This window comes from Alosa sapidissima, chromosome 21 (assembly GCF_018492685.1).
Source record: "Alosa sapidissima isolate fAloSap1 chromosome 21, fAloSap1.pri, whole genome shotgun sequence".
NCBI lineage: Eukaryota > Metazoa > Chordata > Actinopteri > Clupeiformes > Clupeidae > Alosa > Alosa sapidissima.
This window is the reverse complement of record NC_055977.1, coordinates 3,289,189-3,301,002: the sequence shown is the minus strand read 5'-3', so window position 1 is coordinate 3,301,002 and position 11,814 is coordinate 3,289,189. Positions and strand designations below refer to the sequence as shown.

The window sequence follows — 11,814 nt, the reverse complement described above, 5'->3', positions numbered from 1 at the left end:
ATCCGCCGCATCCGGAAGACCGACAACCACCGCATCGCCAGGTGAGTCTCGTAGTCGCTGCATGGTCACGTGAGTCTCGTAGTCGCCACATGTCAGGTGAGTCTAGTAGTCGCCGCATGGCCAGGTGAGTCTAGTAGTCGCCGCATGGCCAGGTGAGTCTAGTAGTCGCCGCATGGTCACGGTGCAGGTGAGGCCATCTTGAAGACCTAGTTAGGGTTGCGCACTATGCTGGGCTAGGCTACGATCTCTCTCTTTTCTTTATATCCTCTCTCTCTCTCCCCCGTTCCTCTCTCTCTCCCTCGTTCCTCTCCCGTTCCTCTCCCGTTCCTCTCTCTCTCCCTCGTTCCTCTCTCCCTCGTTCTTCTCTCTCTCTCCCTCGTTCCTCTCTCTCTCCCGTTCCTCTCTCTCCCTCGTTCCTCCCTCTCTCTCCCGTTCTTCTCTCTCTCTCCCTCGTTCCTCTCTCTCTCTCTCCCGTTCTTCTCTCTCTCTCCCTCGTTCCTCTCTCTCTCTCTCTCCCCCGTTCCTCTCTCTCTCCCTCGTTCCTCTCTCTCTCCCGTTCCTCTCTCTCCCTCGTTCCTCCCTCTCTCTCCCGTTCTTCTCTCTCTCTCCCTCGTTCCTCTCTCTCTCTCTCTCTCTCTCTCTCTCTCCCGTTCTTCTCTCTCTCTCCCTCGTTCCTCTCTCTCTCTCTCTCTCTCTCCCCCGTTCCTCTCTCTCTCTCTCCCTCGTTCCTCCCTCTCTCCCCCGTTCCTCTCTCTCTCTCTCTCCCTCGTTCCTCCCTCTCTCAGGGCGTGCGGTGCTCGCATAGCGAGCCGGACGGACGAGTTGCGGGACGACTATGTGGGCACGGGCGCCGGTCTGTTTGAGGTGAAGAAGATCGGAGACGAGTACTTCACCTTCGTCACCGAGTGCAAAGAGCCCAAAGCCTGCACCATCCTCCTGAGAGGAGCCAGCAAGGAGATCCTGGCGGTACGCTGTGTGTGTGTGTGTGTGTGAGAGAGAGAGAGAGATGACTCTCCAATTTTCACTCTCCTCCTGGTGTGTGTTTTACTTTTCTGTGTATAGTGTGTGTGTCAGGGCTCAACATTAACTTTTACAAGTGGTTGCCAGCTTGGCAACCAGGCATGAGGGTTTGGTTGCCACTTGTAACAATTTGGTAGCCAGGAGCAACCGGGCAACCACTAATGTCGAGCCCTGGTGTGTGTGTTTGACTCTTCTTTTCTGTGTGTGTGTGTGTGACTATCCATTTCTCTGTGTATGTTTGACTCTCCTTCTCTGTCTGTGTGTGTGTGTGTGTCTGTGTGTATGAAACTCTCCTCCTGTGTGTGTTTGACTCTTCCATTTATGTGTGTGTCAGGGCTCTACACTAACATTTTTTTCAGGAGCACTTGTGCGCGAAACTGCTAACGTTGATGGGAGGTGTAGTTTTTATGCTGCATTCGCGACGTGGTTCTATGGTTTGCACCAGTAATGTTTCTCGATGTTGCGGTGTATTTTGTAGACAAACATTGACATGGTTAGAAGTCATTCGCACCAGTGCGCCTAAATATTTTTTTGCACTCGCACGGCATCATTTTTACTCGCATGTGCGAGTGAAATGGGCGCACTGTAGAGCCCTGGTGTGTGTTTTGAGTCTCTGTGTGTGTGTGTGTGTGTGTGTCTGTGTGTGTATGAAACTCTCCTCCTGTGTGTGTTTGACTCTCCTCTTCCATTTATGTATGTGTGTGTGTGTGTGTGTGTGTTTGACTCTCCCTGTGTGTGTGTTTGACTTTCCCTGTGTGTGTGTGCGTTGCAGGAGGTGGAGCGTAATCTGCAGGATGCCATGCAGGTGTGCCGTAACGTGCTGCTGGACCCGTGCCTGCTGCCTGGCGGGGGCGCTGTTGAGATGGCCGTGTCCCAGCGGCTGACTGAGCGCTCACGCTCGCTGACCGGCGTGGAGCAGTGGCCCTACCGAGCCGCCGCACAGGCCCTCGAGGTCGTGCCGCGCACGCTCATCCAGAACTGCGGATCCAGCACCATCCGCACACTCACCTCCCTCAGGGTAAGAGTGTGAGTGTGTGTGTGTGTGTGTGCCACGCCCTCCCATACAGAACTGTGGATCTAGTACCATCTGTAGACTCACCTCACAAGAGTGTGTGTCTGTGTATGTGTATGTTTGGGTGGGTGTGAGTATTTTCAGAATGTCTGTGAATGTATACAGTATATTGATTTGTATGTGCATAAATATGTACAGTATATTTATTTGCATGTGTGTAAACCCCTGTGTGTGTGTGTGTGTGTGTGTGTGTGTGTGTGTGTGTGTGTGTCCTGCAGGCAAAGCACAGCCAGGAGAAGAACTCTGCGTGGGGGGTGAACGGGGAGACAGGCACCCTGGCAGACATGGCAGCGCTGGGCATCTGGGAACCGCTGGCCGTCAAGGCCCAGACCTACAAGACTGCAGTGGAGGTGAGAGAGCCGGGTTAAGAGCACCAGGAACAAGATTAAGATTAGAGGAGGTGAGAGAGCGGGGTTAAGAGCACGAGGAGCAAGATTAAGATTAGAGGAGGTGAGAGAGGGGGGTTAGGAGCACAAGGAGCAAGATTAAGATTAGAGGGGAGCGCGAGGAACAAGATTAAGATTGGAGGAGGTGTGTGAGCGGGGTTAAGAGCGCGAGGAACAAGATTAAGATTAGAGGAGGTGAGAGAGCGGGGTTAAGAGCACGAGGAACAAGATTAAGATTAGAGGAGGTGAGAGAGGGGGGTTAAGAGCACGAGGAACAAGATTAAGATTAGAGGAGGTGAGAGAGGGGGGTTAAGAGCGCGAGGAACAAGATTAAGATTAGAGGAGGTGAGAGAGCGGGGTTAAGAGCACGAGGAGCAAGATTAAGATTAGAGGAGGTGAGAGAGGAACAATTTTAAGATTAGAGGAGGTGAGAGAGCGGGGTTAAGAGCACGAGGAACAAGTTTAAGACTAGAGGAGGTGAGAGAGGGGGGTTAGGAGCGCGAGGAACAAGTTTAAGACTAGAGGAGGTGTGTGAAACAAGTTTAAAACTAGAGGAGGTGTGTGAAACAAGTTTAAGATTAGGGGAGGTGTGTGAAACAAGTTTAAGACTAGAGGAGGTGTAAGGTGTGTGAAACAAGTTTAAGATTAGGGGAGGTGTGTGAAACTAGTTAAAGATTAGGGGAGTTGTGTGAAGCAAGTTTAAGATTAGGGGAGGTGTGTGAAACAAGTTTAAGATTAGGGGAGGTGTGTGAAGCACGTTTAAGATTAGGGGAGGTGTGTGAAGCACGTTTAAGATTAGGGGAGGTGTGTGAAGCACGTTTAAGATTAGGGGAGGTGTGTGAAGCACGTTTAAGATTAGGGGAGGTGTGTGAAGCACGTTTAAGATTAGGGGAGGTGTGTGAAGCACGTTTAAGAAGGGACTAGAAGGGAGTGAGAGGACGGAGTTTAAGACTAGAGGGGAGACGGTTACAGACGCTGGAATGAAGCGAAGCTTTTCTTTCAGTCTCATACTTGCCCTTTAAGATCATGGGACTGCAGACAAAGATACTCACCCCACCCCCCACACTTCCTTTTTCTCTCTCTCTCTCTCTCTCTATCCCTCCGTCTCTCCCTCTGGAATGCAGACGGCTATCCTGCTCCTGCGCATCGATGACATCGTGTCGGGACACAAGAAGAAGGGTGACGAGCAGACGGGCGGAGGCCAGGGGGCGGAGTAGAGACGCCACGTCACGTCACGTCACGTCACGTCGCCCGGGAGACAGAAGTCGCAAAGAGCCACCGTGTATCATGATCACCTTTAATAATCACTAAACGAGTCAGCCGAGTCACCACTACCAAACGCTACTGATAGAGTTTCACCTTTATGGTGTTCGCTTGAAATATATTTCCCCACTGGAGAGGCCTTGTTTGACCTGTAGACAGGAGATCATAGAGGCACACAGTATAAGAGAACACAGGTACAGCATACAGTACAAGAGAACACAGGTACAGCATCTCTCTCTCTCCATCTCTCCCGAGGTCTTCCTGCATACAGTACAAGAGATCACCGGTACAGCATCTCTCTCTCTCCATCTCCGAGGTCTTCCTGTAAACCAAATACATTTCTTTTTCAGTTCCTTCTGTGTCCTTTTCTGCCAAAAGACTATTTATTTCTCATCAGAATTCAACTCCGTACTGCCACTGTCACTAGACTCACACAGCATCTTTCTCTCATTAGGGATGTGTGTGTGTGTGTGTGTGTGTTCTCTCTCTCTGTGTAAGCTGTGTGTGTGTGTGCGTGCATGTGGCTCTGCATTTCCACGTTTCTCAGCTGTGGTCTTGTCCACCATGTTTGACTTGGTACACCGTGAAAATAAAACTGGTTTGCAGCCTGAAGCCTTGACTTTTGATGTTATTTATATTTATATATATATATATATATATATATACACACACAGTGGTGGGAAAAAGTTTGCACCCCTTTCTGATTTAATATTTTTTTGCATGTTTGTCACACCTAAATGTTTCAGTTCATCAAACAAATTAAAATATGAGACAAAGATAGCACAAGTAGTAGGCCTAAACACAAAATGCAGTTATTAAATGAAGGTTTTTATTATAAGGGGGAAAAAATCCAAACCTACATGGCCCTGTGTTAAGTGCTGCCCTCCCTCCTAAAACATAACTGGTTTATCACACCTGAGTTCAATTTCTCTAGCCACACCCAGGCCTGATTACTGCCACACCTGTTCTCAATCAAGAAATCACTTAAATGGGACCTGCCTGACAAAGTGAAGTAGATATGGCCTTTTTTTTTTTCCAATCAAAATAGGTGTTTGCAATACACGCATGCTTGCTTTATTCCAATAAACTGATTCAAAACTGTTCATTGGCTGCATGAAAACGTAGTGAATGCCTAGCTTTTGAGGATCTTTTGGTGAAAGCAAGGGGGGCGTTTTCTACAGAATACATTTCTATCAGTTTCCACCAAATAGCAGACTGGAGCCTGTCTGACATTTACATGTTTATTCATTATAAAGTATTCAACATGAACGTGCGTGTGTTTGTGCGCTTTATTTATGTGTGTTTGTGTGTCAAGGTCAGCATGTAAAACTCTTACTCTTACCCTAGCAACAACCCAGCAACCACCACTATAACTGCACCATAGATAGAGGGAGACAGACAATAAGGTTCAGGCTAAGAAAATCCAACTGAATGCCTGTAAGAGAGAAGCAAAGTTCCTATTGGGAGAGAGTCCACGTACTGATGCTCACTCAGCTAATTAACCACGCACTGATGTTCACTCAGCTAATTAACCAGGAATGTTTCCTGCAGTGACAGGACGAGGCCTGAGGGGGGCGCAGGGGGTCCTGGCAGACTTTACAGTAAGACTTTACTGAGAGACACACACAACTCCTCATAGTGTATAGAGGTTCTATAACAATAGTCTGTGTAACCCATAGACTGTATATATAGAACTCGTGCTTCAAAACTAAATTCCTTTCCCATATAAAGAGTCAGTGCCACGAAATTGCAAAGATCCTTCTCAATTGCTTGAATGTTCTAGTCTATGGTGTAACCTCTTTGGGATCAGTGAGTTTATAAAACAGTGTGACTTTATACTCATTATACAGAATCATATTAATAGATCATTCACTAGTTCACTCGTTATACAGAATCAAATTACAGTTTTTTCCATTGGTTTGGCTCATTTCTTGAAACAGAATTTACATTCTTAAAACACTTATCATTTGGCAAAACAGTCTTACAATTCAGCACAACACCATAGCTCTTGCAAAAGCTCATATCTCTCCCAAAACTATTCCTTTCCCATATAAAGAGTCAGTGCCACGAAATTGCAAAGATCCTTCCCAATTGCTTTGGCTCATTTCTTGAAACAGACCGGACATTCTCAACAGGACCATCCCACCATTAACATAAATATATTATATTGTATATATATATATATATATATATATATATATATATATACATAACATAATTTATATATAGTTATAAATATACATTAGTCAAGAACATAATACCATGAATACTATATATATATATTATATAATATGGCCTATCATGTATGCTTCTTGGCCCTCGAGAAGCACCTTCTTCAAGAGTGTGTGTAATCTTCACTGTGTAATCTTGAGTTTTCTGGTTCTCTCCAGTCTGGTGTAATGAGGGCTTTCTTACCTCCACCTGGTACTTGTCCTTGCTCTATGCTCAATGGTGCAAACTCAATCATCTTCAACTTAACACTTCAAAGACCAAGGAGATGGTGGTGGATTTCCGCAGGTCTAAGCCCACTCTGCTACCAGTCCACATTGATGGGGTCAATGTGGAGGTGGTTAGCACCTACAAGTATCTGGGTCTCCACCTGGACAATAAACTGGACTGGTCAGCCAACACTGACGCACTCTACAAGAAAGGGCAGAGCAGGCTGTACTTCCTGAGGAGGCTGCAGTCCTTCAATGTGTGCAGTAAGCTCCTCAGGATGTTCTACCAGTCTGTTGTTGCCAGCGTCCTCTTCTATGCAGTAGTATGCTGGGGAGGAAGCACAAGGAAGAAGGATGTGGGGCGAATTGACAGGCTGGTAAGAAAAACTGGCTCTGTAGTTGGAGCTGAACTGGAGTGCATCACTTCACTATCTGACAAAAGGACCCTGAACAAACTGATCAACATCCTGGACAATGAGTGTCACCCACTCCACAGCACTATTGTTAAACAGAAGAGCCTGATCAGCTGGAGACTTCGCTCACTGCCTTGCACAACTGACAGACTGAGAAAGTAATTTGTCCCCAGGGCCATTGAACTGTTCAATGCCTCACTTAAGTGAAGGAGAGATAGACTTCTCTGCATAGTCTGTCTGCCTCTTCACCCCCTCCATGTTTGGTACTGTCTGTCCACTAGCCACTTGTACCACTGTCTTTATGCCTCACTGTTTGCATGCTATATTAGCACATCAGCACATATGCATAACCCCCCCCCCCCCCCCCTCCATGCCACAGCCAAACTGTGGCCACACTTATACATTTTCTTAAATAGTTAAATATATAGATATATAGACTTTACTTTACTTTACTTTATTTTTGCATTGTTGCACTGTTGACCACTATCACCATTGCACTACCACCATGACACTCATTCACACAGAGCACCTTACCATACCTTACTATGCACAGAGAATCACAGGCTGTCCCTGCCTCAGTCATTGCAAGCGCCTCTGATTTATTAATCACCACTATGTGGATACTGTTTTTAGAATTGATTTAGATTAAGTGTTAGTATAATTTGTATTTTTGCAATTTGTATTTTAGTATATTTGTATATATTGTATTAAGTGTTATTAATTTGTATTTTAGTATATTTAGCATATTCTTTATCTTCTACTGTCCTTACTGCTTAGTTGTGTTTTTATATTATATACTTTAATTACTCTTTCTGCTGTTAAAGAATGTGTTTGTGTTGTATGTATGCTGCTGCTGAGACCTTGAATTTCCCCTGGGGATCAATAAAGTATCTATCTATCTCAGCCAGCTGATGTCATCGCCTCCCCCTTGACCATCTAATGAGGAGATTGCCTCCTCCTTGACCATCTAATGAGGAGATCGCCTCCCCCTTGACCATCTAATGAGGATCTAATGAGATCGCCTCCTCCTTGACCATCTAATGAGGAGATCGCCTCCCCCTTGACCATCTAATGAGGATCTAATGAGGAGATCGCCTCCTCCTTGACCATCTAATGAGGAGATTGTCTCCCCCTTGACCATCTAACGAGGAGATCGTCTCCTCCTTGACCATCTAATGAGGAGATCGCCTCCCCCTTGACCATCTAATGAGGATCTAATGAGGAGATCGCCTCCCCCTTGACCATTTAATGAGGAGATCGCCTCCCCCTTGACCATCTAATGGGGAGATTGTCTCCTCCTTGACCATCTAATGAGATCTGACCATCTAACGAGGAGATCGCCTCCCCCTTGACCATCTAATGGGGAGATCGTCTCCTCCTTGACCATCTAATGGGGAGATCGTCTCCTCCTGGTACCTACAGTACTGTTCCACTTGCCCCACCACGACAAGGTAGCAACAATAGGGGAGGGTTTTTTTATTTTTTATTTGTAAAGTTTTTTTATGTTTGTTTTTTTTAAATGGATGGCGTGGATCCTCGACCCCCTCTCTGTGGCTCCCATATATCAGTTCCTAGTTTGTTCTTTGCTTAGTTCTTCCGCTCTGGGTCGTATTCATCTGATAAATGAGGCGACCGCGAGTTTGTGCAGCTAGTACCACGATATTCTCCACAAACGGCAGCGCAAGGGAGTCCATGTTTTTTGCATGTGTATCTCTTTGTGCTGTAGTCTTTCTTGCAACTACAGCGGACTTCATCTAGTATTTCTGGTTTCACACACACGCAAGCGCGCGCACACACACACACTGTATTTGTTTCCAGTGTCTAAGGCCAACCTTCTCCACGTAAAAATAATATATAGAATTGTATGACACACAGACACACACTCACACACACACACTGTGCCTGTTTTTTTACAGTGTCTGAGGCCAACCTTCTCCACGTAAAAATAATATATAGAATTGTATGACACAGACACACACAAACACTGTGCCTGTTTTTTTACAGTGTCTGAGGCCAACCTTCTGATGTTATCTGTGGGGGAATGTCATTAGGTAAGACTTGTTCGCAAATAATAAAAAACAAAATAGAAAGCAACTGGAGGCAAGATTGTGCAATCAATTCTTAAGGTTAAGTCTTTTTGTGGCAAGTGACCCAGGTAAGTGTGGCAAGAGACTTCAAATGTATCGTGTTTATGTATAGGTTAACTTATTGAATGGACATGAATGTGTTAGTTATTTGGCCCCTGTTTTTACATGAACATGCACTGTTCTGTTCTTCCTATAGGCTGCTTCTTCTTTCGCTGATCACTTTTGGTTTTTGCTATTCAGCTTGAACCGTTTCACATAGAAACTTTATTCAAACTTTATAACGTAGGTCTTCTATAGGAAAAAGCTGCTATAGTTAGTTTGCCTGGACACTTCAAGGGCACTTCAGCCGTGCCTACTGGTCGGGGTTCGAACAGGCAACCCTCCGGTTATAAGTCCGAAGTGCTAATTAATTAAAATTAATTAAAGTGCTAGTTAATTAAATCTGTATATTGGGACACCTTACAGGATGTTATTCTGTTTGTCCCCCATGTTGCCAGTAATTTATGTAGGCAATAGGCATGCATTTATAGCACAAAAAGGGAAATGCAGTTTAGTTTAAAAAGAGGCCGACCTAAGAAAGCTTTTTTTCTACTTGTGTTTTTTCTACTTGCCACAAGTCAATTAGGCCTAGTGTTGATCTCATTTGCATATTTAAAATCGAGAAGAAAGAAACTTGTACAACAAAATAGTTACTTTTCATGTATACATACTTTTACTGTGTGAGGTTTGATTGTGATAGGAGTAAAGGAAAAAATGAGCCCATTAGGGTGTATTTTGGGCATATTCGATTAGTGTATTGCTCATTTGCATATTCAAATTCATTTTCAAAGAAACTTCTAATACAAAATGTTTTACTTTTCAGGTAGACATTCCTTGTGTAAAGTTTTATTGTGGTAGGAGTAAAGGAAACAATTAAGCCTATGCGGGTACATTTTGGGTAGTGTATAGCTCATTTGCATATTCAAAATCAATTTTAAAGAAACTTGTAATACAAAAAATGTTACTTTTCAAGGATACGTTCATTGTATAAAGTTATATTGTGATAGGAGTAAAGGAATGAAATAGCCCCATTGGGGTGTATTGTTGTCAGGCCTTACTGGCACACATCTTGGATTGACGAGAATTAAACATATTTCCTCAACTAGGATTTCTTAGGACTTTTAGTATGTTGTTCTGGACACCTCATAGAAATGATATATGCTGAAAAAAATTATTTTACAATTACTTCTATTTTTGGCTCCAAAATGAGTTAGTTTGCCTGGACTGTAAGTATATAAGTATAAGTATATATCCCGTGAGGGAAATTTGGTCTCTGCATTTATCCCAATCCGTGAATTAGTGAAACACACTCAGCACACAGTGAACACACAGTGAGGTGAAGCACACACTAATCCCGGCGCAGTGAGTTGCCTGCAACAACAGCGGCGCTCGGGGAGCAGTGAGGGGTTAGGTGCCGTGCTCAAGGGCACTTCAGCCGTTCTACTGGTCGGGGTTCGAACCGGCAACTAGTGGTGTCAACAATAATCGATTCGGCAATGCGGGGCATGCACGATTCAGCATCGATGCTGGGCTTTTGTGCAACATTACCTGCAGGTAGTAAAAGATTTTCATTGCCTTGTAGCAAACAGTGTCTTACCAACGAATGATTTTGTGTGTATTTTAAACCGTAGTCGCTTGGATTTGTTGGTTTCGAGCAAGAGGTCAGCCGACTAAATGTGTGCAGTTGCGGGGGATTTTAAAGAGGTAAATAATTAAAGCTGTGTACATTTTAATAAGGGGAATGTATAACTGTTGTGTATTGAATGGGTGACCTATATATCATGTAAACCATGTAGTGGGCAGGAAACTGATGGTTTTGTTTGTGATTTTCACGACCTGTAGCCACTGTTTTTCCCACCACCATTTATTGTGTAGCCTATCATTTATTGTGATGCCTTACCTAAACTGACGATATAGTGGTAGCTTGTTTGTATAGGTATCCTAGCTCATATCGATAGTCCATCTATACTGGTATCTTATATGATCTAAACCTATTGATAGTCCATCCATACTGGTAGCTTGCAGTCATATTGATAGCCAACCCACACTGGTAGTTGTGCTTGATCCAAACCTAGTCCATCCATACTGGTAGCGTGTTTGATCCAAAGCTAGGTAATTCATACTGGTAGCGTACTCCAACCCTATTGATAGTCCATCCATACTGGTAGCGTGCAGCCATATTAATAGCCTATCCACACGGGTAGTTTGCTTGGTGTCTAAGCTAGAGTAGCAGAGGTCATACTGGAGCTGTGGCATTAGGCCTGTATTTACGTATGTGCGTACTTTGTGTGTGAAACCACCTCCAAGTTGTGTTTGTTTTCTTTACCCTGCTGGCATTTCAACATTGATTCAACGGTTAATAACCGTTATAAACGTTTTAAAAAAAACGTTATAACGGGTGAATCAACGTTGAATTATGTGTTGGATTTGCAAATTGAATCAACGTTGATATCGCAACATTATTTCAACATCCGCCATTTCAACATTGGTGCTGATTTCCTTGATTTCTTATTTTACAACCATTTGTCAACATTTTACAATTAGCATTAAAACATTGTTTCAACATTGACACAACAACTGACATTATTTCACCTATAATTCAACATTGATTTTCTTGATCTTTTTACAACCAACGTTGTTTCAATGTTTGTCTACATACCCTTTTACAACCATTTAGCATTAAACATTGTTTCAACATTGTTTCAACATTGACGCAACAACTGACGTTATTTCCCCTATATTTCAACGTTGAAGGTCGGTCGTGTGCCGGCTGGGTATATTTTGGTGGTGAGGCTTATTCTTTTCTTTGTTTTCCTTTTCATCCTTGCCATGATTACGGTGTGTGTGCCCTATTTGGGGGTTGAAACATTTGCTTGAAGTTATTATTTCAATGGTTTGCATTTGTTTTGTAGTGGGTACCTTATATAGCCTGACGAGCCAGACCCACATTAAAATGTAGGGTCTGGACACTCACCGTTCGCAGTGCTCAGTCCGAGGGGCGGGATAATCAGTTGTCTTTCAAATTCCCTCTGCACGCAATAGGACAGCGGCAGCGCTATGAGTCCCATGCGTTTCCCACCAGCTGAGCTGGCTAGT

At 44.2% G+C, this 11,814-nt stretch overlaps 1 protein-coding gene across 2 annotated transcripts in view; it reads left to right on the top strand.

The window, feature by feature from the left end:
* Positions 1-4,353, top strand: part of LOC121695304 (T-complex protein 1 subunit gamma-like) — a 9,987-nt gene extending 5,634 nt beyond the window's left edge. The window contains exons 10-15 of one of the 2 annotated variants that reach the window (XR_006026060.1): positions 1-41; positions 786-966; positions 1,793-2,038; positions 2,311-2,442; positions 3,603-3,996; positions 4,058-4,353. The exon at positions 1-41 is cut by the window's left edge and continues 41 nt beyond it. Coding sequence is in view for 1 of the 2 variants with exons in the window: in XM_042076017.1 (XP_041931951.1) it covers positions 1-41; positions 786-966; positions 1,793-2,038; positions 2,311-2,442; positions 3,603-3,695 (693 nt within the window). In the remaining variant the exon portion in view is untranslated. Of the gene's footprint in view, positions 42-785; positions 967-1,792; positions 2,039-2,310; positions 2,443-3,602 lie in introns of both variants that reach the window. The other variant, XM_042076017.1, reaches the window with a different exon arrangement.
* Positions 4,354-11,814: the final 7,461 nt, after the last annotated feature.